This window comes from Nothobranchius furzeri, chromosome 9, assembly GCF_043380555.1.
Source record: "Nothobranchius furzeri strain GRZ-AD chromosome 9, NfurGRZ-RIMD1, whole genome shotgun sequence".
Classification (NCBI taxonomy): domain Eukaryota; kingdom Metazoa; phylum Chordata; class Actinopteri; order Cyprinodontiformes; family Nothobranchiidae; genus Nothobranchius; species Nothobranchius furzeri.
The window spans coordinates 57,283,142-57,308,609 of NC_091749.1; the positions used below are offsets into that span (position 1 = coordinate 57,283,142).

The window sequence follows — 25,468 nt, forward strand, 5'->3', positions numbered from 1 at the left end:
TCAGACGTCTTCTGTTTTGCTTTTGGAGATGCACAGAAAGGGTGAAGTAAAAAGATGAACATGTCTCTTAAGATTTCTTTGTTTAAATACTATATGTTTTATATGGGGAAACTGAATTATTCAACAGGATTTTGTGGTATTTTGCTTTATTGTGTGCTCACCAGCTTTACTACAGAAGCTTGATTTTATTGAATCATATGCCATGTTTTAGTCATAATTGGCCAACAGCAAAAGTGTACATTTAGAATAGAATGGACTATTGATCCCACAGTGGGGAAACTCACTTATTACAGCAGCTCCAACACTTAAGAGAATAACGGGAAGAAAAATAAAAGTACATTTATATACACGTAGGCAGTAATCAAGTATTGTAACCTTTGATCACTAAAAACTACAAATACAAATGAAAAACTTTGGTTCCAACACAATGTTGCTCACTGTAAGAGACAGACATGCAATGTAAATCTGATATTGCAGAAGCACTGAACCTATACTGAATAATGCATTGGTGTTCTTGTGTACCAGGATAATGCCAGTACAGCTTAAACTGAGGAGTTGTACACTTCATGCAGAGGGGATGAAAGATCTACGGTAGCGTTCTGTTTAACATGATGTCTCAGTCGGCCTCTGAAGGAGCTGTCCATGGTCTCCACAGTGGGGTGAGATGGTTTCATACGTCTCCTCAGCTGTAGCAGTGGGCAACTCAGAACCGATCTAGCTCTGTGAACTAGCTTGTTCAGTCTCTTCCTGTCTGTCAGAGCTGCCTGCACCCCAACCCCAACAGACCACAGCAGAGTGGATAACACAAATTTCATTAGATTAATAAATTGGACAGTAAAACTTATAAAATTTACATCAAAATACATGTTTCCTTGCAAAGATTTATATTTATGTGACTTAAAAAATATGGTTTATCTGAAAATTGAAATGAATTTACTGTTAATGGTAAATCTACACGTGGAGTTCTATGACAGCTTTAATAAAATCTAATCTGTGGGGGTTTAGGAATCTTGTCTGATAGATGACGGGAATCCACGACGTGGTTAATTTTCAGTCTTTTTTCAAACTGAAGGTCGGATTCAGGATGAGTACGCCATATTGCGATTACGTAATCGGACAACCCAGTTGTTTCACGTCAAAACAATCCGGAAGACGACAAGGCGTGATGGAGCTGTTGGAGCCGAGTGGAACGGTCTGAATTTACTGTAGCTGTTTAGACAGAACAACGGAAAGTTGTTTAAAAGAACTCAGCGAAGATTAGCAGCTTGATGAGCGTTAGACTTAAGGTCCTTGCTAAATTAACACTTCTCAGCTGATCGAGGTGTTAGAGTTCATCTTAAACTGGTCCAGAGTAACCATGGGAAATGGAATGAATAAGGTCAGTTGTGTTTAGTTTTTCTGCCCAGATGTTATGCTGTTTGTGATCAAACTAATGCCAAATAACTGGGTAAAGCCTTTACGTTTCCATTGTCACGTATTTTGGTCTCTGCCATTGTAACAAACAGTCCAAAAGGACCACTTCAATGCAGTTGTTTGGACGTTTTATTAACGTGCACGATCAAAACGATTTATTTAATAAATGTCATGTTTATTCATACCAATGTAAAAAGCTGCTTTGTTTAGCTTTACACACTTGCTTTACACCCATTAAAACAAAAACAACTGCCCTACCAGAATCAGGAGGGTTTTTACAGTCGTGTGTGCAAGACATCATAATAGGAAATTGCTCAGATACTTGGTGCCCAAAAGAAATCCAAAAATAAGAGATAAGCAAATATAGGAAGTAAGAATATAATCATGATAAGATAATAAAGTGGCAATAGTTAGAGAAACGGCTACTATAATATATACAGTGCAAGCCAAAAGTTTGGACACACCTTGTGTTGCCTTAATTTTCATGACCATTTACACTGGGCGATTCTCACTGAAGGCACCAAGACTGAAGAACACATATGGAGTTATGTACTTAACCAAAAAAGGTGAAATAACTGAAAACATGTTTTACGTGCTATTTTCTTCTAAAACGCCACCCTTTGCTCTGATTCAATTCAATTCAAAAATACTTTATTAATCCCGGAGGGAAATTAGAGTTTCAGTACACACAATTCTGAGATCATACATACATACATACATACATACATACATACATACATACATACATACATACATACATAGAAACATGACAAGAATTGGTGACTGTGGTCATTCGCAACCTGAGTCACGCTACCGTAATAGATCTAGAGGGTTTATATGAGGATGGAGTCAGGGGGAGGGAAAAAAGCACTTCAGAGTTACCCTCAACAGAGAGGGCAGCTTTGCAATGCAAAAAAAAAAAATAAAAACACCTCAGACAGATATGCTCACAGACTTCAGACATTACACAACATAAGTGTCCACTAGGTGGGGAGGTAGGGTAGGGACTCTCCTCACTTCAGTGCGTGCAGCCGCATGGAGCAGCGCTCATCACCTCCGTTTGGACAGGGGAGTGAGATTAATGGGTTAGAAAGCACAGTGACTTCTAGATACGGTTCCACGGCCTTCAGCAGTCGCAGTCCCGCCCAGGCTGGGATAGGGAGAAAGAGTTTCCATAGCGACAGCAGCATTCCACATTTCTTCTGAGGGGAGTTTACACTTCAGCCTCACAGGCTTCAAGGGCACCAGATTCAGATTAGAATTGTTTGGGGACAGATAGAGATCATTTCCTCTCTGCCATAATGTTCTGTTGGTCTTCAACCCCTCTAGATCCAATAATGGCGTAATTAATCTATCCCAATCAGTGCTGATCTGTCAAGTCTCTCCTTGATGGAATCCACCTTCTGTGCCAGAGCCTGAATCTCAGCCAAAGTTCCAAGCTTACGACTCATCTCAACAATTATGAGTTTGTGCGTTCACAGTGCGATGCATTCCATCCCTGAGCTCCGGGATTGAGACAATATTCCTTGAAAGCTCTTTAATTTTCCGGTAAGCCAGGTAACCGCTCAGGCCAAACAGCAGGGATCCCGACACCAAAACGACGAATATCCAGACATCTTCAGAATCCTCTACAGACAGTTGAGAGAGGCATATCAGGTTCCACTGTTTCCAGGAGTCCATGATATATCCAGCTGGCTCTGTCCCAGAGGAGCATCCGGGAGCCCCGTCTCCCGTTCTCATCGTTGAAAAATTTTGTATCAATCGCGTTGAGAGCAGGGGCGGATTTAGGACTGAAGAAGATCCGGGGCTTAACACACACGCGCGCGCACACACACGCGCGCGCACGCGCACACACACGCATGCGCGCACACACACGCATGCGCGCACACACGTGACACGCACTAGTCAACATCATATATATTTGTCTTGTACCACATAATGTTTAATCTGAGGCTACATATTCAGCATATTCAGGGCAGAGTATTGTTCCTGTTAGTGTTTAGTGTGAGATGATAGTGAATATTCCCTTTCTTTCTCCAACAACTTTACCTGATAGTAAGCTAACTTTAGGCAAACCAGCAGCACAACAAATATTTTCAAATAAGACTCACAAACCTGAGTCAACACCAGTCTCATCAGAGCTTGGGTTCTGTCGTTGTACTTTTGGTCTAAAAAAACGTCCTTATATCCATCTTCACTCATGCGTTTCAGACAGACTGCAGAAGCCAGCTGCTGAAGGGCTTCTCTTCAGTCTCAGATAAACTGTATACTGACTAAGTAGCCTAGTGGTAGAGTGTCTGCCCTGAGATCGGGAGATCAGGGGTTCGACTCCTGGTCGGGTCATACCAAAGATTTTGAGAAAAATGGGACCCAATGCCTCCCTGCTTGACACTCAGCATTGGATTGGGGTTGGATTGGGGGATTAAACCACCAAATAGTTCCCGAGCGCGGCGTGTCTGCAACTCAGGGGATGGGTCAAAATCGGAGAATAAATTTCACCACACACCTGTGTGTGTGACGACTAAATGGGACTTTACAAACTACTGCCAGCTGCGCCCTCTCTGTGTGACTTTGGTACTGCATGTTACTTCCGCGATTTAGATCCGGGGCTTATCATGAAAGATCCGGGGCTTCAGCCCAAGTAGCCGGGCCTAACGCCGCCCCTGGTTGAGAGACCAACTGACCAGATCCATTTTTAATTATTTCCAGTTTCCAGAAAAAATGCAGAAAGCGCCGTGCACACAAAGACAGGACAAAGAGCCTTGGGATGAGGAGGGAGGGAGAGGAGAAAAAAAAGCGTCTACTTTCCAAGAGCCGGAGCATTCTCTAGATGAGCTTCTAGTCCTTCAAGAATGTAAAAAAAAACAATTTCAGACTATCCCTTTGAAGAAAATAGAATGTAAACATGTTTTCAGTTATTTCACCCAATTTGGTTAAGTTCTTAACTCCACATGTCTTTGTTCAGAGTTTTGATGCCTTCAGTGAGAGTCTCCCATTGTAAATGGTCATGAAAGTAAAGAAAACACAGTGAATGAGAAGGTTATATAAACTTTTGGCCTATACTGTACAAGACAGTGTAGGTACTATTCAAAGCGGAACAGTTCAGGTACAAACTTTTTTAACTGTCAGGGCTGTAAACACTAAAAAATCTCAAAAAGTAACGAGCCTTGTTCTAATACAAGATCAAAATAACCCAGAACACCCAATGGACTGCACTTGGTGAAACCTGAGAGTTCCAGGACCTAAACCTCTGCTGACTATAAGGAGCAGAAATGCCCATCTCACATTTAATAAAATAACACTTGATGAGCTTCAAGATACGTGGACTGATGAGATAACAGTGGAACTTTTCTGAAAGCTGTCCATTAAAGCTGATGTAAAACTTACATTGCATTCAGAGATAGAACGTCATATCAACAGCCAAACATGGTGGTGGTAGTGTCATGGTTTGGGGCTGTGCAACAATTCTGCAAAGGGTGGCGGGGGGAATCACCTACAGTTATAGGGAGCCTAAGTCACGCCCATCTACTTCCAGACCATGGGTCCCCGGAAGAACGAAAAATCGAATGCAAGTCAATGGGGCTAAAAAGGCTATTTTCTAATTCCGCTTGTCTTGTGCCATGGATTTCACATATGATGTCAGTAAATTTTAAAGACACATTTTTACATCAAGAACGTGCTATTTTTGAACAGGGGGAACCACTATTTTAGATTTTGTGTGAAAATAAGTCCAGGGCTACAAATGCGCTTCACGAAAGTGACGTCATCGAGTCAGACATGGAGAAAACAGGGGGTACAGGGCTGTACGTTCAGCAAACCTCCCACAGGAGGAAAGAACCACCATAAATCTGGTCATTTGGTAAGTAGCAGCTACGTTATGGGAGAGGAGATCATGTGGTGACATCACACATGCGACGTGCCAATTTCTGGTGTGTAGTTATGCTAAGTATGAACTTTTACAAGCTGATGAGTCTCAAAGTATGTGACAGGCGTACTCGAAACACCCATCATTACTTTTCATTTAAATTGCAGTACAGCATATGGGCAATCCAGGGTCTAAGGCAAAGTGGATAAGGAAATAGCGTTTTTAGCCCCCACTTGCATCAATTTTTTCCTTCTTCCGTGGACCCATGAGCCGACCGGAAAGAGAGGAGACTTACTTATGATCAAAAACGATTGTGTGATTTAAAAAAATAAAAAATAAATAAAGGAGGTGAATACTTTTTCACAGAACTGTATGTACAATACTAATACACCACATTTTTTTTATCACCTTTTAAAAATGAACTGTGATTTTCTTTATGAGGATTAATACACCAAAATAAATAAATGCAGCATGTGTTTATTTAAAAAAAAATTTTATTTTAAATTATTTTTCACATTTATAAAGTGAAGTTTGGCAGGGTAAATCCTCATTATTCGTAGTGCTCGTGTATCCATGATGATAAATTATTTACTGGTAACATGCAAAATGTCATTTTAAATACAGTAATTGGAACAATAAGCCACATCTCAGTAGAATCAGTGCATTAAGATCAGCAAATATTAATCAAATATAGCCCTTAAATAATCAGGGTGCATCCGTCACATAATTTATCTGTGTGAATAGGTATCGGGGGGGCCTCATTTATCAACCGTACTTACGCACAGAGCTGTGCGTATTTCGTGCGTAGGCACAAATTTACGCATTGTGTTGTATTTACCAATTTGTACTGCGAGTGAACAGTTTCCTAAATATAGAACAGCTCTGACCATGCGTAGGAACAGCATCTAGTGGTAGAGGGGGGAACAGCAGTTTTGAAGGTCTCAGTCATCCACGCGTGTTTCTCATCCACACATTATATTTACCCAGTATGTATGTCAGTGGAAAAACGGCTTTTGTGCATTATTGGTGCTAAAACCAACAAAAGACACATGTGACTGATGGAAATCTGACATTAAATCATGACTAATCTGTGTTATTTGAAGATGTAACAGAGCGTGCACACTGGAGGGAACGCATTCTCAATGAGGGAGAAATCCTTCTGCTGTGCTGTGATTTGGGACCCTTTGAGACAGACAAACCTCGCAAGTCCGATTCCAGTTCATATTTTATTTTACAACCACGAGAACCCGCCAGAACCACCTCCTGCTCCCCGGTCATACATGCAAGCAGACTGACAGCTCAGAAGAGGCTGAGGCAGCACTTTCAGACAACATTTCCAAATAAAACTAACTCCAAACAGAACGACTCCATAAGTGTAAATGAGAACCCGTTACTCTACGATTTTTGCCTGCTGGTGGTCGGAGGGACTGGTGGCTCTAGTGCTCGGCAGCCTCGCCACAGTTCGCCCCAGGGCAGCTGTGGCTACATCGTAGTTCATCCCCACCAGCGTGTGAATGGGTGAATGAGTGATTGTGTTGTGAAGTGCCTTGGGGGGTTCCAGGACTCTAGAAGGCGCTATCTCAAATACAGGCCATATACCACTTATCAAATTCATTTTTTATTTATTTCTGACAGGAACCTCTCTGTCCCGACCGTGTTTATAACCTCTGCAACTTGGTTTTTTAATTTTTTATTTTTTGCGGTTCGGCAGCCAGTGTCTCCATCTCGCTGTCAATAAAGTTTTTCTTATTTTTTCTTGAAAAAAACTGGAATTCCCTCACGTGCTGAGGACGTAGCGTGATCAAATATGGTTAATTGAGGGCGTTTCTGTATGTAAATGACGGTGAACAGACACGAGCACCTGGGTATGACGGTTGGGATTTATCATCAGTTGATCGCAGAGGAATGTGCGTACGAGAGGCCACCGCGCGTTTCATAAATCAGGAGTACACACATCCTAAATGTCATTTGTAGGTTTTTTTTTTTTTTTTTTGCATGTTGCAAAAATAGTCACTCCATCCTCTTGTCCTGATAATCACACATCAATGAACCTGGCCTTGTATGGCTGTCGGAAACATTTGCTTAATTCTTAATCCTTAAATCCGACCTAGCTTGACCCAGAACATTAGTTCATTTGAAGGCGGGTTCTTGTGAGTGATCTGAGATGAATTCTTAATGCACAATGTCTGTGACCGCTGCTTCGCAGGTTGTCGATGGGCTGTACCTTGGGAATATACGAGGTAAGACAAAAGTGCCTTAAATCTTTAAATGGATAGGTAAGACATAAGTAACAAGTAAATGATCAACTGTATTTACTAAAAAATAGATCAAGTGTTTGGTTATTAATAATGTAGCATATGCTGTACAGTGTTGGATTATATGTTTTTCAGTTTAAAGTTTATGAAACATGCGCTAGCTAATAATCCGTTTTGTATTCCCATTTTACAATTTTTCAGGCCGTGAGGTAAGGCAGCAAAGTGTCAAAAGAATAAAATCATCAAGACCTATTTGATTTGTTTTCTTGAGCTTATATGATGTAAATCTTTAGGGTAAAGCAAGCAAAATCTCAACTAAAATGGGTTGTTCCCTGGTTCGACACACCACCTCCCCCCACGTTTACACTGTGTACTAACTTTAGCTCTCTCGACGTGATGACAGACGGATCACAGCTAAAATTAGTCTTAAGTGACAGGAGCAAGTGAGAGCAGGCCGAGCTAAAAGAGCTGCAAGAAAAGATGCTGCAGGAGCAGGATGGGTGGCAGTTAAAGGTGCAGTATGTAAGAATGTAGTGAGGACTTTACTGAGAAAATCCCAAAAGAGTCTAATGTTTCAATCATTTTGGAAGGAAGGTTATACTGAAACATATTTCATATCCAGCTGGCTGCAGGGGTTGTCAGTTTTTCTCCTTTCAAAACGAAGGAGGGACGTAACTACTGTTTACCATCGGTGAGTGTGGAGCTGCCGTGTCTCCTGCGAGCTAATGCTGCAGCGCCAACAATTATAATTTGACGACGGCCGGCAAAAAGCTCCAGAGTGGTTAAAAGTGGTTGCAGTAACCAAATTTTACCACAGGATGTAATTTTTACTAAATATCTACACAGTGCAGCTTTAAGACATGTTGAGTCGGCTGTTTTCTTTTCTGTGTGACATTTTTGTTTTTTACAAAACAAACAATCCTGCCTATCTGTTGGCCCCATCACCTAATGTGTCCTACGGAGCATCTCCGAAGTCGTCATTTCTAATAAAGCAACTTGTGTACCAGACTACACCTCATATTCAAGCTGACAGCGGTGAAAAGTTGATTTAATAGTTTTTTAAAGAAGTTACATTAAAATTATTAAACAAAAGCTTGTAAGAATGTTTGTTTTTTGATGAGATATGTTGCTTTTTTTTCTCCTTACAGACTCAGAAAACAGAGAAAGCTTGTCCAAAAATGGCATCACCCACATCTTGTCTGTGTACAACAATGCAACGCCGGTGATTGAGGTTAGTTTTGTCTTTGTTTGTTGTCAAGACAGAGTTGTATATTTTCTTTGGAGAAGTGTTTATTTTAACCTAGAAATGTTGATAAAATGTACCTGTTATAAATGCAATACACCCTTTCAACCAGCTGGGGGCATTGATGAGCTGTGTTGGAGATTTCAACCAAAAGGGGAAAAAAATAACAGCAGCTAAAAATGTCAGAACATTTTAAAACTTTAAGAGACGATTAGTGACAGCATTGTGGACCGAGACTTTCAAAATTTCTCTGGTTCATGTTTTCTTTAAATATAATTCAGCATTTTGTTTGTTTTGCAGGACAGGAAGTATCTTTGTATTCATGCAGCTGACACCTCCAGCCAGAACCTGTAAGTAAACGCACCACAAGTATATAATAACAGATTAAAAACATCAGTTTTATTTACCAAATAGACACACCAACATCCAAAAATGTTTTGTTAAAGTAGATATGGTCCTTAAAACTCTGAAAACCACATGAGGCAGCAATAATTTGAGCTAATGATTGTATAGTTTTGTCAGATTTTAGTCTGTTGTGGATGAATTAATTTTTGACAGTTTCTTTTGGAACTGGGGTGTTTTACTACGTGCAGTGTTCAGTGTGTTACAATCAAGTCATGGCCCATTTTCCACAATTGTGCAGATGTGAACACAGGAATGGTGCAGAACAAAATAACCGGTCTGACTCGTGTTTTATTACTGAGCTCTGTTGTGGTTTATTATTAATAAAATGTAACAATCAGCTGAAACTGTTGAGAAAATTTGGTTCAAACAAAATAACAGGAGGTGTTCAGAAAGTTTGGAACCGCATCTCATCTCATCTGCGTTAACGTGTTTTTACACAGATAGTCACCCATAACATTTAACTGAGGATGTTTTTCTACCCAACATCAGCCTCCTTAAACTCAAACCAGGTCTGCATAACCGATGTTACCCTGTCTTCTTGACGAGCACGTCTCCATCCACCTGCTGCAGAAACACCTGCTGCCGTCACAGGAACGGGGATCCGTGCTGCAAACCCAAAATGAATCTGCGTGTTGCCAGTACAGACTTGGACACGTTAGTCAAATAATTTGTGCAATAATCAGATTTTTATTTTACTTCCACAAAATGCAAGTTCTGGATTAGATATTACTGAAACGGGGACAGCTTGCCATCATATTTAGTTCAATCCGATTGTGTCCATGTAAACGTGGCTACTCAGTTCTTTGCCTCACCGATATTTGGACAAAAACAGATTCATCAGCTCAGACTCAGACATTGAAGAGTGTAAATTGTTGGGAGACGAGGACAGACTGTGTTATTAACTAGCTCAGCTCAGAGCCCAGAACCATCTAGCTGTGTTTACATCTGGTAGACATAGGTCTGGGACCATAACACATTTTGCTGGATGATATATTGTCCAACAAATTATTGACGATAAACGATGTTATTGTCGACATAATCAAGACCAAAATAACTACTTATGTAATGTCAATATATCATAATAATGCAAGTACACCCTTTAAAATGCAACATTTAAACCTTTATTTAACAATTTGGAATGCCCAGAACCAGAACTTCTAAAAAAACAAAACAAAACAAAATAAAAAAGGACTCTGACTCTGTTAGAAAATGTTGCCCCAAAAACAATAAAATAGACCCTGTTTCTCCAAAACAATAAATACAATGGCCTATCCAGTGTCAACAACCAAAACTTCACTTCAGTAATGATGATAAATAATAATAATAATGATAATAGAATTTTACATTTCTTAACCTCGATATATTGATGAGGCTGGAGAAATGGATTTATTGATTATCGTCCCCGCCCTAGGTAGATGCACATCTAGACAAACTGACCAATCAGCAGAATGATTATTTCTCATAGTATTTGTGGGGATGCATTATTTGGGTCAATGTTTATTTACTATGCAGGCACTTTTACCAAAGTGCATCAGTTTGGTTCCATCCATCCATCCATTTTCTGAACCCGCTTTGTCCACGCAGGGTCGGGGGGTGGGGTGGTCTGGTGCCTATCTCCAGCGATCAACGGGCAATCAGGCGGGGTACACCCTGGACAGAGAGCCAGTCCATCGCAGGTCAACACAGAGACACACAGGACAAACAACCATGCACACACACTCACACCTAAGGACAATTTAGACAGACCAATCAACCTAACAGTCATGTTTTTGGACTGTGGGAGGAAGCCGGAGTACCCGGAGAGAACCCACGCATGCACAGGGAGAACATGCAAACTCCATGCAGAAGGATCCCAGGCCGGGAAGCGAACCCAGGACCTTCTTGCTGCAAGGCAACAGCTCTAACCACTGCGCCACCGCACAGCCCTTAAGTTTGGTTCATGCATTGTATTTGCATCATTTTTCATTTGCAGTTTTCTCTGGGCGAAAAGCTACAAATTAACAAATTCATGAACTTATTTGAACCAAAGAGTGTGAAAACAACCTCATTTAGTTGTTCCAGCAAACTGTTTACAAATGGCCTAAAGTCTTCAAAAATGATGAACAGCAATGTATTTTTGTTCTCTAACATCACTGCTGATGTGTTTCCTTGGTGGTATTGTACCAACCCAAACCTGCTGATCAAGGGATAATAAGCCTGTTACTTAACCCACTGGTGCATACAAAAACATTTAGGCATCTATCTCTTATACTAGGAAATATGTTCACAATATTTGCTTAAACAAAGACATATTTTAAACTGAATCGGATCCAAACTTTATTTATGAAGCCAAGAAATGCCAAAACGTGTAAGCAACCAAATATGAAAGTAGTAAGAGGTTCACCACATCTATAAAAACAGCTAGAAGTACAACTGCTGTAAATTCAAAGCAAAAGCAAAACAGTTTATAAAACTGCTCAGTTTAAAGCAAAGGGGTCACAGAAATAATTAGCAATAGAAATCTCTACCAGTTTGATATGTTTTAAGCTTTGTGTTTGACAGGAGAAGCGCCTGGGAGCAAAACACACTCCGTTAAACTCTGCTCACACAGTTAGGGGTCATATTTTTATGTTTATAGGATTTTGAAAGAGAGAAATGGAGTGTTTTCAAAGTGTCGTTGTTTATCAGGGGGCCGACTGAGTGTTGAAAGAGGCACGAGCTGCACCTCCACCCTTGGAGCAACACATTAGTCATAGCTGCAGTGGTTTGCTCTTTGACCTCATGCAACACCATTTGCTTTAATCACAAACAATGCAAACTGTGAAAAGGTGCAGAAAAGTCCTTTATAAGCTGCAGCAAGGGCATAAGTGAGTTTTTTCGATGAGTGGCTTTGAGAACGCTTCAGAGAGATTTGGTTATTTGCAGCATGTCCGTGCAACAAACATCGGAGGTAGTATTGCCGAAGCGGCTGCACACTTTTATGATGCGTTGTGGCATTTCCATGCAGGTCTGAGAGAAATAATAGGACTGAAACTTCTGAAGAGGAACGTTTCTTAGTGGGAAATTAATTAATGGGAATTTAATTTGAGTGGTTGGTTTCTTGTTGATTTGGTGGTGGTGGGAGGGTGCCTGACCTCCACTGTCGCAATCAGGCGTCCTTCCCTCAGGCAACAGAGGAAGGAAACCCCTCAGTGGCATGGCTGTTTGCTTCGACCACCCAGAGCTTTAATTAACCATCTCTGTCACAATCCCTGGTCTGAGGGAGGAGGCCAACTGCCGTCCCTCCACGCGTACCATCACTTAGGGGCCCCTATGGTCATATCTGAGGGCTGTCATTGGATGTTTATATATATACGTATATATAAATATATATATATGTTTATTTATGTGGCGCTTTTATCCAAAGCGACTTACAATTTATAACCTATAGGGCATGTTGCGATCTGTGGGGGGAAACCTCATCCGCATCCGCGAGTATCCGGAGGAAACCCACGCATGCATGGGGAGAACACGCAACTCCACGCAGAAAGACCACAGCCGAGTTTCGAACCTGCAACTATCGTGCCGCGAGGCAACAGTGCTAACAACTGCGCCACCATACAGCCCATATGTGTATGTGTGTGTATATATATATAAAATAACAGTATTTATTCCACTTTTATGACCAGGCATTTTTAAACCCTTGTCTTGTATAAATTATTTTATTACGTATTCTTTTATTGATTGTGATTTTCTGCTTTGTTGTGTACTTTTATTATTGATTGTGTTTTTGTTTTTATACAGCACTTAGGTCGGCTGCCATGCCATTTTTAAATGTGCTTTATAAATAAAGTTGGTTTGGTATGGTATGTATTCAAGGCTGAGTAAATATGAGACTTGAATCAATGTGAGTCACATTGGGCATTAAGGAAGATTTAAGAAAAAAAACTAAAACTAAGGTTGTTTTTTTTTTCTTCTTTTCTGCACGGAAGGCTTGTTAGGGGTTTAATGCAATCACTGACCATGAAGGTGTAAATTCATTTGCATCAAGTTTTCCTAAATGAGATTTGCATGTGTGCAAGATGTCTCATGTTCAAGCACCATTTTGTTGTAGAAATTCATAATGGGCACATTAATGCAATACTGATTTTAAAACCATCACCATACATCTCGCTGCAGACTTGTGGAGGCCCTTTTTTGCATTTTGGCTTCAAAGCTGCTAAATGTCACTTTTTCAGCATTTTCTCCTCTCAGCTTCATCAAACCTCAAACCCATCTGTCACAAGTAAATTTTCTGCGTATCAAACAAGTCTGCCGGAAACCTCTGCTCTAAGAAGGAATGAGCAAACTGCTGAGGAGACGTTTTAAAGAGGAGTTAGGATCACAGGAAGGAGGAAAAACCGAAAAGTGACAGTCGATCTATTTTAGCTCCTGTCTGTTAACTCTGTCTGCTGTTGAGTAACCGGCGCTGCTCAGGAGACGGCATTATCTGACAGACACTTCTTAAAACGACAAAGAAGTGGTTTTCAGCAAGGAATTGGTAGAATTTCTGATCGGTTTTTGACCCTTTGGGTTTATTTATTTTTAAAATGTCAAACTTGTGAGAATTTCTATGATCCTGCACAAAAGTCACATGTTTTCACACTTTCTTTTTCAGTGGAAAGATCTTTTATACCAAATCTGGAAACCCGTGGCATTTTGCAGATGATAAAAAAAGACCGTTACTTCCTTTGTCTGCCTCTCCTGTCTGCATCCTGGTCTACCACTGAGCCAACCCAAACTGTTTCTCACATGACAACCTGGAGTAGCTGAAAGGGACAAAAAGTCTCTTCTCAAGCAGTTTCTTAGAAATGGCTAAAAATCTATTAAAGCCACTTTGCTCAACCTGGAGCCTCTGGCAGTATTTGGAAGTAAGCTGTAGTTTCTGCTATCTGAATCGGCACATCACCACAACTTTCGAGCCTCGGCGCTGGGGTTTCAGTTCTAGGTGTCCTTTCTCATATCCTATAAAACCTTATGCCTTTTTTTGGCTTTGCAACCTGCAGCGCTAAAAATACAACGCTACGTTTTCTGATATAAAGAATGTGTGCGATTGTGTTTTTCTGGACATTTGAGTGTGTGTGTGTGTGTGTGTGTGTGTGTGTGTGTTACAATGTTGTTCCTTTTTCTGGTGTTCAGCTAGAAGCCATCTGTTAAGTTTTTACATTAGTTAGCAACTTTTGATTAAAACTATGTCTTAATGTTGGATTCCTTGAGAAGTCAAAAGACTAAAAACATTTAGAGATCTGCATTGGGTTCATGAGAAAAAGGCACATTTTATGGTATTTGTCCTTAGTCCTTAATCTTAACCCGACACTTCCAGAATTAAACCTAATTTGCGTAAAGAATCATTTTAGCTAAATTTCACAGATTTATCTGAAATGTGTTTCTTTTTCTCTGATGACATCTTCAGTCAGATGAAGATGACCCTACATCTGTTTTCTGGCCCTCAAAGCGAGTCTCTTAAATTCTAAGTTAATGTGTTTGTTCAAACCTTTTTTTATTCTCATTCCAGATTACAACATTTCAAAGAGTCTATCGGCTTCATCCATGAATGCCGCCTGAATGGTGGAGTTTGTTTAGTTCACTGGTGGGTTTTCGTTTATTAATTTCGTTTGTTATTTTATTTTAAACATTTTCACATTGGAGAGTACCAGATATGGATTTTTTTTAAAGCTGGTAATTAGTGCTGTGTTGATACAATCGGAAAATTGATTCTGAATTGATTCTCATGAAAATTCCATGAATCGAGTCCAAAAGTCGATTTATTGTTTAGCATATAGTTTAGCATGTCCTGGGACTGGGAGATCGGGGTTCAAATCCCGGTGGGGTCATACCAAAGACCCTCAGCTTTAAGGGGTTGGATTGGGGGGGTTAAACCAAATAGTTCCCAAGCACAGCCACTGCTGCAGCTCACCGCTCCTCACAGGGATGGGTCAAATGCAGAGAGGCAATTTTACCAGTGTGTAATGATGAACAATGGGACTTTAACCTTTTACAGCTAAAATTAGAAGGAAAAGTCCAGATTGGTCCAAAAGGGTTTATCCTGTTTCCCCTGGTGAACTGTAACTCTCCCAGTGTTTCATTGCATCACTGAATTACTGCCATATAATTATGGTAATAGCTCAAAAATCATTTTAATAGCACCGATCCATATCAATATCGAACTGGAACAGATTGAATTGGTTCAGATTGTGATAATCGATTCTGACCCTTGGGAATCAGAAACAAATCCATTCTTGAAATCTGAACCAATACCCAGCTCTACTAATAAAAGGGATATAATAAATTATTGGTGCACTGAAATATCACAGCATTTTGTGTTATGACACTGTGTCAATATTTAAAAGTTTTTTTAACTGGGAATATTACAGGCAAACATTAGTTGTATTTCTTTTGTGGTGCAATTGGAACTCCGGCTGCTAGGTGGCAGCAGTTTTGTCAGATGTGTCCTGGCATCTGGCCTGAGTTTTCCAATTAAATTCAGTCTTAAAACTGCAAACATTATCTGGTTTTTAGTATCATATTACATCAAATAGCCAAACACCTGATGGACTTCAAGGCAGCTGACGTACGGTGTCATATTTTTCTCGTTTCCCTTTTTCTTTTCAACCAAAGAAAGTTTAAAATAATTGTTTTCACTTAAATAAACATTAATTTAACAATGTTTAAATTAACATTGCCATCTAAAAAGTAGAAGAGCACTTTTTAAAAGAACAGAAGTTTGAGCTGCTGGATAATGTTTTTTTCCTGTCATTAGTAATAAATACGCACAAACATAGCCACTAGTGATTATTTTCTTAAAGATCAATATTGACCGATTATTTGGTCCATCTCCTGACGTGCATTTTGTATCATAGCTGAAGTTGGGTGTTTTTCTGGTCTATTTGTATGATTATAATCAAAGTGACGTTTGCAGCCTTGCAGGTGTGTCCCGCAGCACTACCATGGTGGTGGCCTACTTGATGACTGTCACCCACTACAGCTGGGAGGAGTGCCTGTCTGCAGTCAAGGCTGTTCGCTCATTTGTCGGCCCGAACTACGGCTTCCAGCAGCAGCTGGAGGAGTACCAGAATACAACAGTGTCAGAGGTAAACACGATGACGGCAACAGACTCCTTTTACCTAAAGTGAAAAAGAGAATCTGATGAGTAACAGGTTTATTTGGGGGGGAGGGGTAATATCATGCTGTAGATACTTTAACATGAGCTCTGTGCTCAGACCCCAACAGGATGTAACACCTAGAACCTTCACAGTGCACATGCTGTCTGTGGTGAACTTGTCAACTGCTAATCGCAGCCACTTTGTGCATAATTTCTGCAGTGTCCAAAAAAATGTCTGTTGTGTTTTTTTTATCTTTTCAATCAGCTGTGGTTTGTTTTACAGTAATGTACACGTCCAAACTTGCATAGTTGTGATTCTGAGCTACAAATGTTATTCTGAGCTTTCTCGTTATGCATTCATTTCTGTTGAAGTTGATTCAAACAATTTAAATCCAGTTTGGTTTAAACTTGTGAACATCTCTGGGTTATCAGGACCAACAAGAGCGTGCAGCAGGCCGGTCTCAACACTGAGTGTTTCTGCATCATTTTTTAGTTTGTTGAGGTTCTTTGTGTGTGATTCTGACAAAGTGTCAGAGAAGGGGAACTGCAGGGGGTTTGCTTGGATTGCATTAGCTTGGGTTCTGCTTACCACGTGTTAGGCGTTACTGTCAGCATCTTGCAACATGACTGAAAAAAAAAACAATAAAAAAGAAACCGATCTTTGTAGGCCTTGCACTGATTTCGAGGATTTAAGGGGAAATGTATTGTTTGATTTGTGATTTTCCCACGTGTGTCAGATAGAAAGTGAAGGGCCCAAAAGTACTTTTATCTTTTAACTCTGCAGAAATGAAAACATAAAGGTTGCTTATGCATGAGCAACTGTTCATTTTAATTTTATTTTATAGACATTTTTCAAAGACAACAAATGGTAAAAAACAGATTTTGATGCAGGTCATATGTAAATGATTACTGCTTCTTTGTTTACTAGAAACAAGCCTTAATGCTACATGTGATCGGTTCAAAACTTCAATCTAATTTCAATTTGGCTTCCCTATTTGCTTGATTCAGTTTCTTGTGAATGTGTGTGTGAATGGGTGAATGATTGTGTTGTGAAGCACTTTGGGGGGTTGTAGAAACCTAAGAAAGTGCTATACAAATGCAGACAATTTATAAGTAGAGGTCAACCGATACCGATGCTGATGTGTAGGAGACGTGGTCAGCCGATGACCGATACGCACTGTTGAGTAGATTGGGTCGATTTTCATAGCCGATATCTAGAAATTTTCAAGCTAAATTATCACTAATGCGCAAAATGTCTAAAGCTGAATCCACAAAATGTCTAAAGCTGAATCCACAAAATGTCTAAAGCTGAATCCATTTCGAACACTGAATTGTTAAATCTTAATTTTGTGCACTGCTCAGTGTTAAAATCAGACACCTTACTAATAGTAAATATCCTGTATTTGTACAGCGCTTTCTTTGGGTTCTACAACCCCCCAAGGCGCTTCACAAAAATGGCCGGTATGTGATATAGCGCCTTCTAAAGTCCTGGAACCCCCAAGGCGCTTTACAACACAATCAGCCTTTCACCCATTCACACGCTGGTGGGGATGAGCTACGATGTAGCCACAGCTGCTCAGGTGCGCACTGACAGAGGCGAGACCTGCCAAACACAGGCGCCACCAGTCCCTCCGACCACCACCAGCGGGCAAGGTGGGTTATGTGTTTTACCCACGGAGCTGGGATCGAACCTGCAACCTTCCGATTCCTGGACCACCCACTCTACATCCTGAGCTACTGCTGCCCCCACTAAAGTGAAACAAATCAGTTGACTGACCAACTATTAAATATTTCAAACTGGTAAATACAAATAAACTTTAGTTAAAAACATGTTTACTGTGTTTTTTGTACAAATGTTATTCAGGAATGTAAATATACTTTTAAATACAATTCTGAAACAGCGCCAGGCTGCCCGAGGATGTGCCCGATTTTAAATTGGCTTGTTAAGGACAAATATCGGCCAATACAGATATATAAAAAACTGTAAATATCGGCTGATGCTAATTTATAAAAAACTGAAATGTTAGCCCCATATCGGCCGACCGACATATTTGTCTACCCTTATTTATAAGTAACTGTTTTCTGAATAATCCAAAATAAATGAGAAGAAAGATGAAGACAAAATGCCTCAGATGAGCTGATTCCATCCGACTGTAAAGTCAGATTTCTGATTTCACTTGTCCAACGATTGAAAGCACTCTGTGACGTCTAGATTCACGGTCGTCTTCAGATTTATGAAATGAAATTGAACAGATTTTGTTTCAACGTTTTGCTATCAGTACTGGTACTGATCTGATCTCCTGGCTGATCTGATCTTGTCATTCTGAATCAGTCCTGTCCTGTTTGGCTACTTGGGTGAACGTGAAAATACTAATTTTAGGAAAATGCATGAATTACTTTCACAACGACTTTCACTTCATTTTATTTTGTGAATAATAACTTATTGCAAAAATCAGAAGGATCATTCCTGGATATAACTTGACAGATTAGAGCTTCTCACATTTATGATCTGGCACTGCTTTTTATGACCATATAATAAAGTTCATCTACCATAAACCAACTTTAACTATAAATGACATTATTTTATATTACTCCAACTTTTAATCTGTTAATTGGGCTTAGTTTTTAACTTGGCTGGTTTATTACTGCTTTTTCATTCACCTTCTGTCCAGTGCTTGAACATAGTTTGTTTTTAAGTCACTAAACTCCGACTGTTGAATAAATCATAACATAATAATAGTTTGTGGAGGAACCAGTGTTGATCTTTACACTGGTTGCTAGCAGCCCACAAAGACACATTTTGTTGCTGTTTATTCATTCATTTTCTAAAATGTCTTTTTTTTTCTCCGCACTAAATTCATTTCTAAGCAAGGACTGCAGAGAAAATGAGTAGGAACAGCCACAGAAAACCCAAAGATTTGTTAATCAAGACTGTTTTAATCTTTTTGTTGCATCCTTTGTCACCAGTACCGAACATGGTTGCAGACCAGTTTCCGCCCCAGTCCGTTTAACGACCAGGAGCAGGTGGGAGCCCTGCTGAGCCAGTACACGGAGCAACAGGAGAGCCAGAGGCCAGCTGCAGACCAGAGCTAGATCACCGTGGGATCAGATATGGAACGTCCTGCAGGCAGCAGCTGAAACTGGACTCGCTGGTTGAATTTGGGCTCGGTGATGCATGGAACTGCCTCTCATTCTAAATCACGCTAAAGCTTTATCCAGCTTTAAAGGTGCAGTAGGAGACTTTTTTTCTGGGATTTCTTTTGCCATATTGCTGGTGGCAACCAAAAAATAAAATGTTTTGTCAAAGGAAATGTTTCTGAAAAGTACAATCCTGGAAAAACCTCATCCAGTCATTGTGACTGTCCCCTTCTTAATGATTGGATCCTGATGTATCCGTCAAACTGCCCTCTGAGTATCCCTCCCCCCGCTGAGCACACCCCTCTATAAGGCCATTTCCACTATTGGAACTTTGGGGTACTTTTAGCAGAACTCTGGAATACCTCTGCTGAAGAGTTGTGGGTGAAGCTGGTGGTGGTCGGAGGGACCGGTGGCGCCTGTACTCGGCAGCCTCGCCTCTGTCAGTGCGCCCTAGGGCAGCTGTGGCTACATTGTAGCTCATCACCATCAGTGTGTGAATGTGTGTGAATGGATGAATGATACACTGTAGTGTAAAGCGCTTTGGAGTCCTTACTGTGAGAGGCGCTATACAAGTGCGGGTCATTTATCATTTAAAAAGAAAATAAGCACAGTTTGCTCTGCTACAAAATCACTGTTTCTACACTCCCAGCACTGACAAATGCTGCAGAATTTTCTCCACAATGTCATAATTTATGTTGATCTCTGGTCTCCTACAGAGCACTATAAAAAAAAAGGTTCTTCTGGTCATTGAATGCCACTTCTACATCACACAGCCGCTCTCCTTGTCCTCCAAATGGATGAAATTAGGCTGTACAGTACTTCGACATGCTAAAAAAAAAGAAGAAAGGAGATTCTGTATTGCACTGTTAAAGCTTTTGGACGACTCAAAACAGGATTATAGAACTTTATTCTGTTTTGAATTGTGCTACAGAATGAAATCCACCATCAGTGAGAGCTGCCACAACCAGGAGTACTGATGCTCACAGACGCCTTACTATAAACGCCTCAGCACTTTATCTATAATGACTAACATGTTGTGTTCCTTCAGTGAACTCTGTACTAAGGGTTATAGGTCCAGAGAGTGAGCTCTGTGAAAACTGAAGTTAATTCTATTTTCAGGGAAACTTTTCTGTTTATATGTGTTTCCCCTGCAGAAATTGTTAATCAAGATATCAGGGCTCAGTTAATGATGGCTTTCTTTCAATGGGGGGGGGGTGGAGAAATTCAGAGTTCATCGGACTTATGGAAATCCGCTATTTTGGGGCTAACAGTTCATATTCCATGCATGTGAAGTCAACCGAGAGTTCCCATATCGACTAGGAAATAACGCCTAATTTATCCAAATATTTCTTATGAAGTTGAAGATGGAAATATGTTTTTCTAAGTTCTACACTACAGATACCAACCCTAATCTGATATTTACCTCTTGTGAACGTCTCTGAAGAGAAAACGTGAAACGGGTTTCCCAGAAACTCGGCCTGTTTCATCCCTGCTGAGAAAAGTCTAACTTTATACCTCATCATGTAATAAAGACCAAAACAACTTTAATTAGTCACAGATCTACTTAAAGGATCAACCAGCTAAAAGTGGGAATCCACAGAAACTGTTGCTAGTCTTCCAAATTTTATTGAAACTTAATTGATATTTAATTGATTTCTTATGTGCAACTTTTTTATGAGATGATTTGAAAATTTGTTTTACTAGTGTTTATTTAAGATGTCATTTTTAACTAAAATGTATTAACCAATAAAGTACAGCTACTTGTAAAGTCTGATTTACTGTTTGTGTATTTATTAAAACAGGTAGTGATTCTTACTTCAGGCCCACCATGTATAGTCTTTTTCTACATGTTTTTATCCTAAACTGTTTCTATTAGAATTAATTTGCTTCAGTCAGAAAGAGTTGCAGTTCTGTTTTCTTTTGAATAATGGGCCTGGTTCAGCATGCTGTTTCCTGGCAGCTCTCAGAACTGTTTACACTGTTTGTAAACAGCAGATTGGGGGGGGGGGGGTTGTTGGACGTAAGTCAGGTTCCTGTGTTATTTATCCATTAATAAAAGCGTCTTTGCATTTATTAATAATGTCAGATAATAATACTAAACTTATAATATATATATATATATATATATATATATATATATATATATATATATATATATATATAATAAGTAGTTGTTGTTTTTTTGTTTGTTTGTTTTAAAACAAATCAGATAAATGAGTCCCAGTTCTGCATAACTCCTAAACAAATCAAGGTTTTTGGATATTTATGATTATTCTACAATAAATGACGAGATATTGTTTTTATGATTTTACATTGTGGCTGTCCAGTCCTGATTAAAGAGACAGATATTTCTAAAGAAACGGCGCTCTTTCCACGGCCACTGTAACCACCTGCACACGGTTTCACATCAGGTTTGAGTGGGCTGAGGGGACGCGTAACACCTCCTCCTGATGGAGCGCAGAAATCCCCCAAAGCGCACAAGAACTTGTGACTTTTATGAGTTCAACCAGGTCTCCGCGTCTGCGTGGCAGCGAGCGAGCGTGGGCAGCCTTTATCAACCAACGCTTGTGTCAGGCCATTTCTTGTAAATCCCCGCAGTTCAGAGAACCGCTCTTCCGGAATGGGCCGTCTCCTATGCGCTCATTGGTCGGATTCGAGCTCCGTCTGTCTGGTTCAGCCCCCCTGGTGGTTCATTCATCCACAGAACACAAACTTTATAGATGCGCGACCTGGAGACGGTGTTTGATTTAATCTGACAGCGAGCGTCAATCAACATCGCTCTCAGATCCAGGAGCGCACCTGCCAATCAAACGGTAAGCGACGATTCCTCTCGTTTAGTGGGACTTCTAGAGTTCATTTCTGACCAAAATAGTTTTTGATTAATCTTTTTTTAATTGTTATTTTAGGAACAAGCAACTTATCTGAAGATAATCTTTGTGAAGATGTCGAACTCTGGAGGTCGGAGGCTGAAGCAGTGGCTGATGGAGCAGATCCAGAGCGCTCAGTATTCCGGACTTCAGTGGGAGGATGAAAGCCGCACCATGTTCCGAATTCCTTGGAAACATGCAGGAAAGCAGGATTACAACCAAGAAGTTGATGCATCTATTTTTAAGGTCTGAAAGCTTTTTTTCTAGAGTTTTTCTGTGGAAGTTGACTATTTAAAGTACCTTTGAGAATTTCTGACAAGTACAACCAGAACTTGGCTATGAATCTTATTTTCTTTCCCTTTTTTCTGCATTTTTGATTTCCACCTTTCCTCGTTTTCTTGCCAAATGCAAAAGAATTATTTTCTTACTTTTTGTCCCTTGATCCTTCTTCTCCACAGGCCTGGGCAGTGTTTAAAGGCAAGTTTAAAGAGGGTGACAAGGCTGAGCCTGCTACCTGGAAGACCAGACTCCGCTGTGCCCTGAATAAAAGTCCTGATTTTGAGGAAGTGACTGACAGGTCACAGCTGGACATTTCTGATCCTTACAAAGTCTACCGCATTGTTCCTGAAGAAGAGCAGAAGCGTGAGTTTCTGTTAAAAAAGCTACAAAACACAAATGAAAATTAAAAATCTGTTATTTGAATGCAAACAGGCTCATATTTAGCGTTTCTTCCACCTCCAGACTGTAAAGGCTCGATGATGCCTATGGCAACCACCAGCTCTGGTGATCCGACAGAGATGGATTGCAGTCCTGCAGAAATTGAAGAGCTAATAAAAGAGGTGAAAACATTTTTACACTACGCACAGTTAATGCCATCCTTCTGTCAACATCATAATATGCACAATTCACACCTCCTCCTCGATTTTCACAGCTGTAGTACAGGCACCTTCATCTTATTATGGCGTTGCATTTTTTGCAGGAGGAAAGCTGCAGCATCCAGGCTAGTCCGGAGTACTGGCCCCAGGCTAACATCAATGGTAAATTCAACTTCACTTGTTCACACGTTAATCTGTGTTGTGGTCACAACAACATCACGCTCAGCTTTTTTCTGAGACATTATCTCAGAATAACCCCAGTGGAAAGCCCTTAACCCCCTGTCCCTGCTGCTGCGGGTGCTAAATAGAAGTTATTTTGTTCTCAGTTGAATTCTGCAACGGAACAGTTGACTAATATCCTGTTTAACTTTGCTGACTGAAGTGATTATTTCTTTGTAAATCGTGCTAGAGAAATTTTATTTCTGATGATGCAGCAAAGCCTTTGCATGACACACAGATTGGGTTTAAACTCTTCCTCCTGTTGTTGACAGCTTTCCCCTTGCACCAGGAGCCCATGCCATCAGGAACTTCCAATTCAGGTATTTATTAAAGCATCAGATATATTTCACATCAAATAATGAATTGGGATTTTAATTTGTGTGTTTTCTTTCCCAGTTTTCTCCCAGTTGATGATCTCCTTCTTCTATGGAGGAAAGCTGATGCACAACACACTGGTCACACACCCTGAAGGCTGCAGGATTTCTCCCCAGCAGCACCTGGGTCGTGGCGCCCTCTACAGCTCAGACAGCATGCAGAGTGTTCACTTTCCTCCAGCTGAGCTGATTGAGTATGACCGGCAGCGTTATGTCACGCGCAAGCTGCTGGGTCACCTGGAAAGAGGTGTGCTGGTGCGTGCGAACCAAGAAGGCATCTTCATCAAACGTCTGTGCCAGAGTCGCATCTTCTGGAGTGGGCTCAGGGAAGCCAGCTCCCAATACAACTCTATGCCTGGCAAACTCGAGAGAGATGCAGTGGTCAAGATTTTTGACACTGGAAGGTTTTATCAAGGTGAGGCGCAGGATTTTAGTGTCTTCGAAGGAGGTGATAACCAAAATCTATGCTAATTTTATGTTTTCCTTTTGACTCCTGAATATTCCAGCTCTGCAGCTTTACCAGGAGGGTCAGATTCCTGCTCCTGATCCCACAGTGACTCTGTGTTTTGGAGAGGAGCTCAGTGATCTCAACAGCTCCAAGAGCAAACTGATAATCGTTCAGGTGAGCAAACTTGAAAGTGGACAGAAAGGTTGTTTTCTGCTTGTGTTTTGGGGAGCCTGCTCATACCAAACTCTCCTCTCGTTGACAGATCTCCATAGTGAACTGCCAGCACATGCTAGAAACGGTGAACATGCGTCGCTCTCAACAATACAGCAACAACCCAACCATGGAGATGTGTGACGATGTGGCCACTGAGCAAATGGCTCGCATCTACCAGGATTTGTGCAGCTACAGCGTTCCCCAGAGATCACCGTGCTACAGGGACAACATGCCCATCACGGTCTGACCTGGAAACATCTGCTCAGCAGGAACCAGACAACATATCAGAGACATTACGTGTACACTGACAAGGAAATACATTTTTTTCTGATAATGCAGCTTTTAGGTTGATGCACATGACGTCTCTTGTTCTTCTGCAAATAACCTGATATTTTTTTTTGTTTTCATGCAAGACAAACACACCTGAATCCATATAAAACACACATGCTGGTGTAAATATTCTGCATAAATAAAGCCTCGTTTGCAGATTTAAAAGAGATCAGACATCTCTTTTTTCAGTTTCTGCAGTTTAGTTAATCCTTTTCACACACTTTAGTCAGGATTGTTTTTATTTCATCAGATGGAGTTGTGTTTTCTACAGAAAACTAAATATTTTTATATAAATTAACAAAAATTGCACAAAACTTGCAATGGTGTTAGAATACTGATAGGTTTTACTATCAAACTGCTTTTTCATGACTTTGTCAATTGTTTTTCTAAATAAAATGTTTTAACTGAATCCTGCTTGTGTTTGTATTTATCAAAGAATTTTTAGAATTCTGTTTAATGCAAAACTAACAACAAAATGATTTTATCCAGAAATAAAGAGTTAAATATAAAAATAACTGGATACAGACGGCTTTTCAATAACAAACATCTCACATGATCACATTTCAGACCAGTTTTTTATTATTTGTATTACTTTTTTAGTACATTTCTTTTTCAGAGACTGGATTTTCATTCAGTTTACTGATCACTCAAACCTCCATAGATTTGTGCATTTGAATTCAAAGATACAAATCTACTTCCTGCATCTTTTAGCATCCTCACAACC

At 40.3% G+C, this 25,468-nt stretch overlaps 2 protein-coding genes across 2 annotated transcripts; both read left to right on the forward strand.

Annotated features, from left to right (window-relative positions):
• The first annotated feature begins 1,159 nt into the window (after positions 1-1,159).
• On the forward strand, positions 1,160-19,596 carry dusp22a (dual specificity phosphatase 22a). The gene is made up of 7 exons (XM_015952915.3): positions 1,160-1,378; positions 7,485-7,518; positions 8,682-8,764; positions 9,077-9,126; positions 14,694-14,768; positions 16,098-16,269; positions 19,248-19,596. The coding sequence occupies exons 1-7, from the start codon at positions 1,358-1,360 to the stop codon at positions 19,371-19,373; spliced, it is 561 nt and encodes a 186-aa protein (XP_015808401.1). The 5' UTR covers positions 1,160-1,357; the 3' UTR covers positions 19,374-19,596.
• A 2,528-nt stretch (positions 19,597-22,124) lies between these two features.
• Positions 22,125-25,153, forward strand: irf8 (interferon regulatory factor 8). The gene is made up of 9 exons (XM_015952916.3): positions 22,125-22,231; positions 22,325-22,531; positions 22,744-22,927; positions 23,027-23,124; positions 23,265-23,322; positions 23,652-23,699; positions 23,776-24,168; positions 24,260-24,375; positions 24,464-25,153. Exons 2-9 carry the CDS (start codon positions 22,361-22,363, stop codon positions 24,659-24,661), a joined length of 1,266 nt encoding a protein of 421 aa, XP_015808402.3. The 5' UTR covers positions 22,125-22,231; positions 22,325-22,360; the 3' UTR covers positions 24,662-25,153.
• Positions 25,154-25,468: the final 315 nt, after the last annotated feature.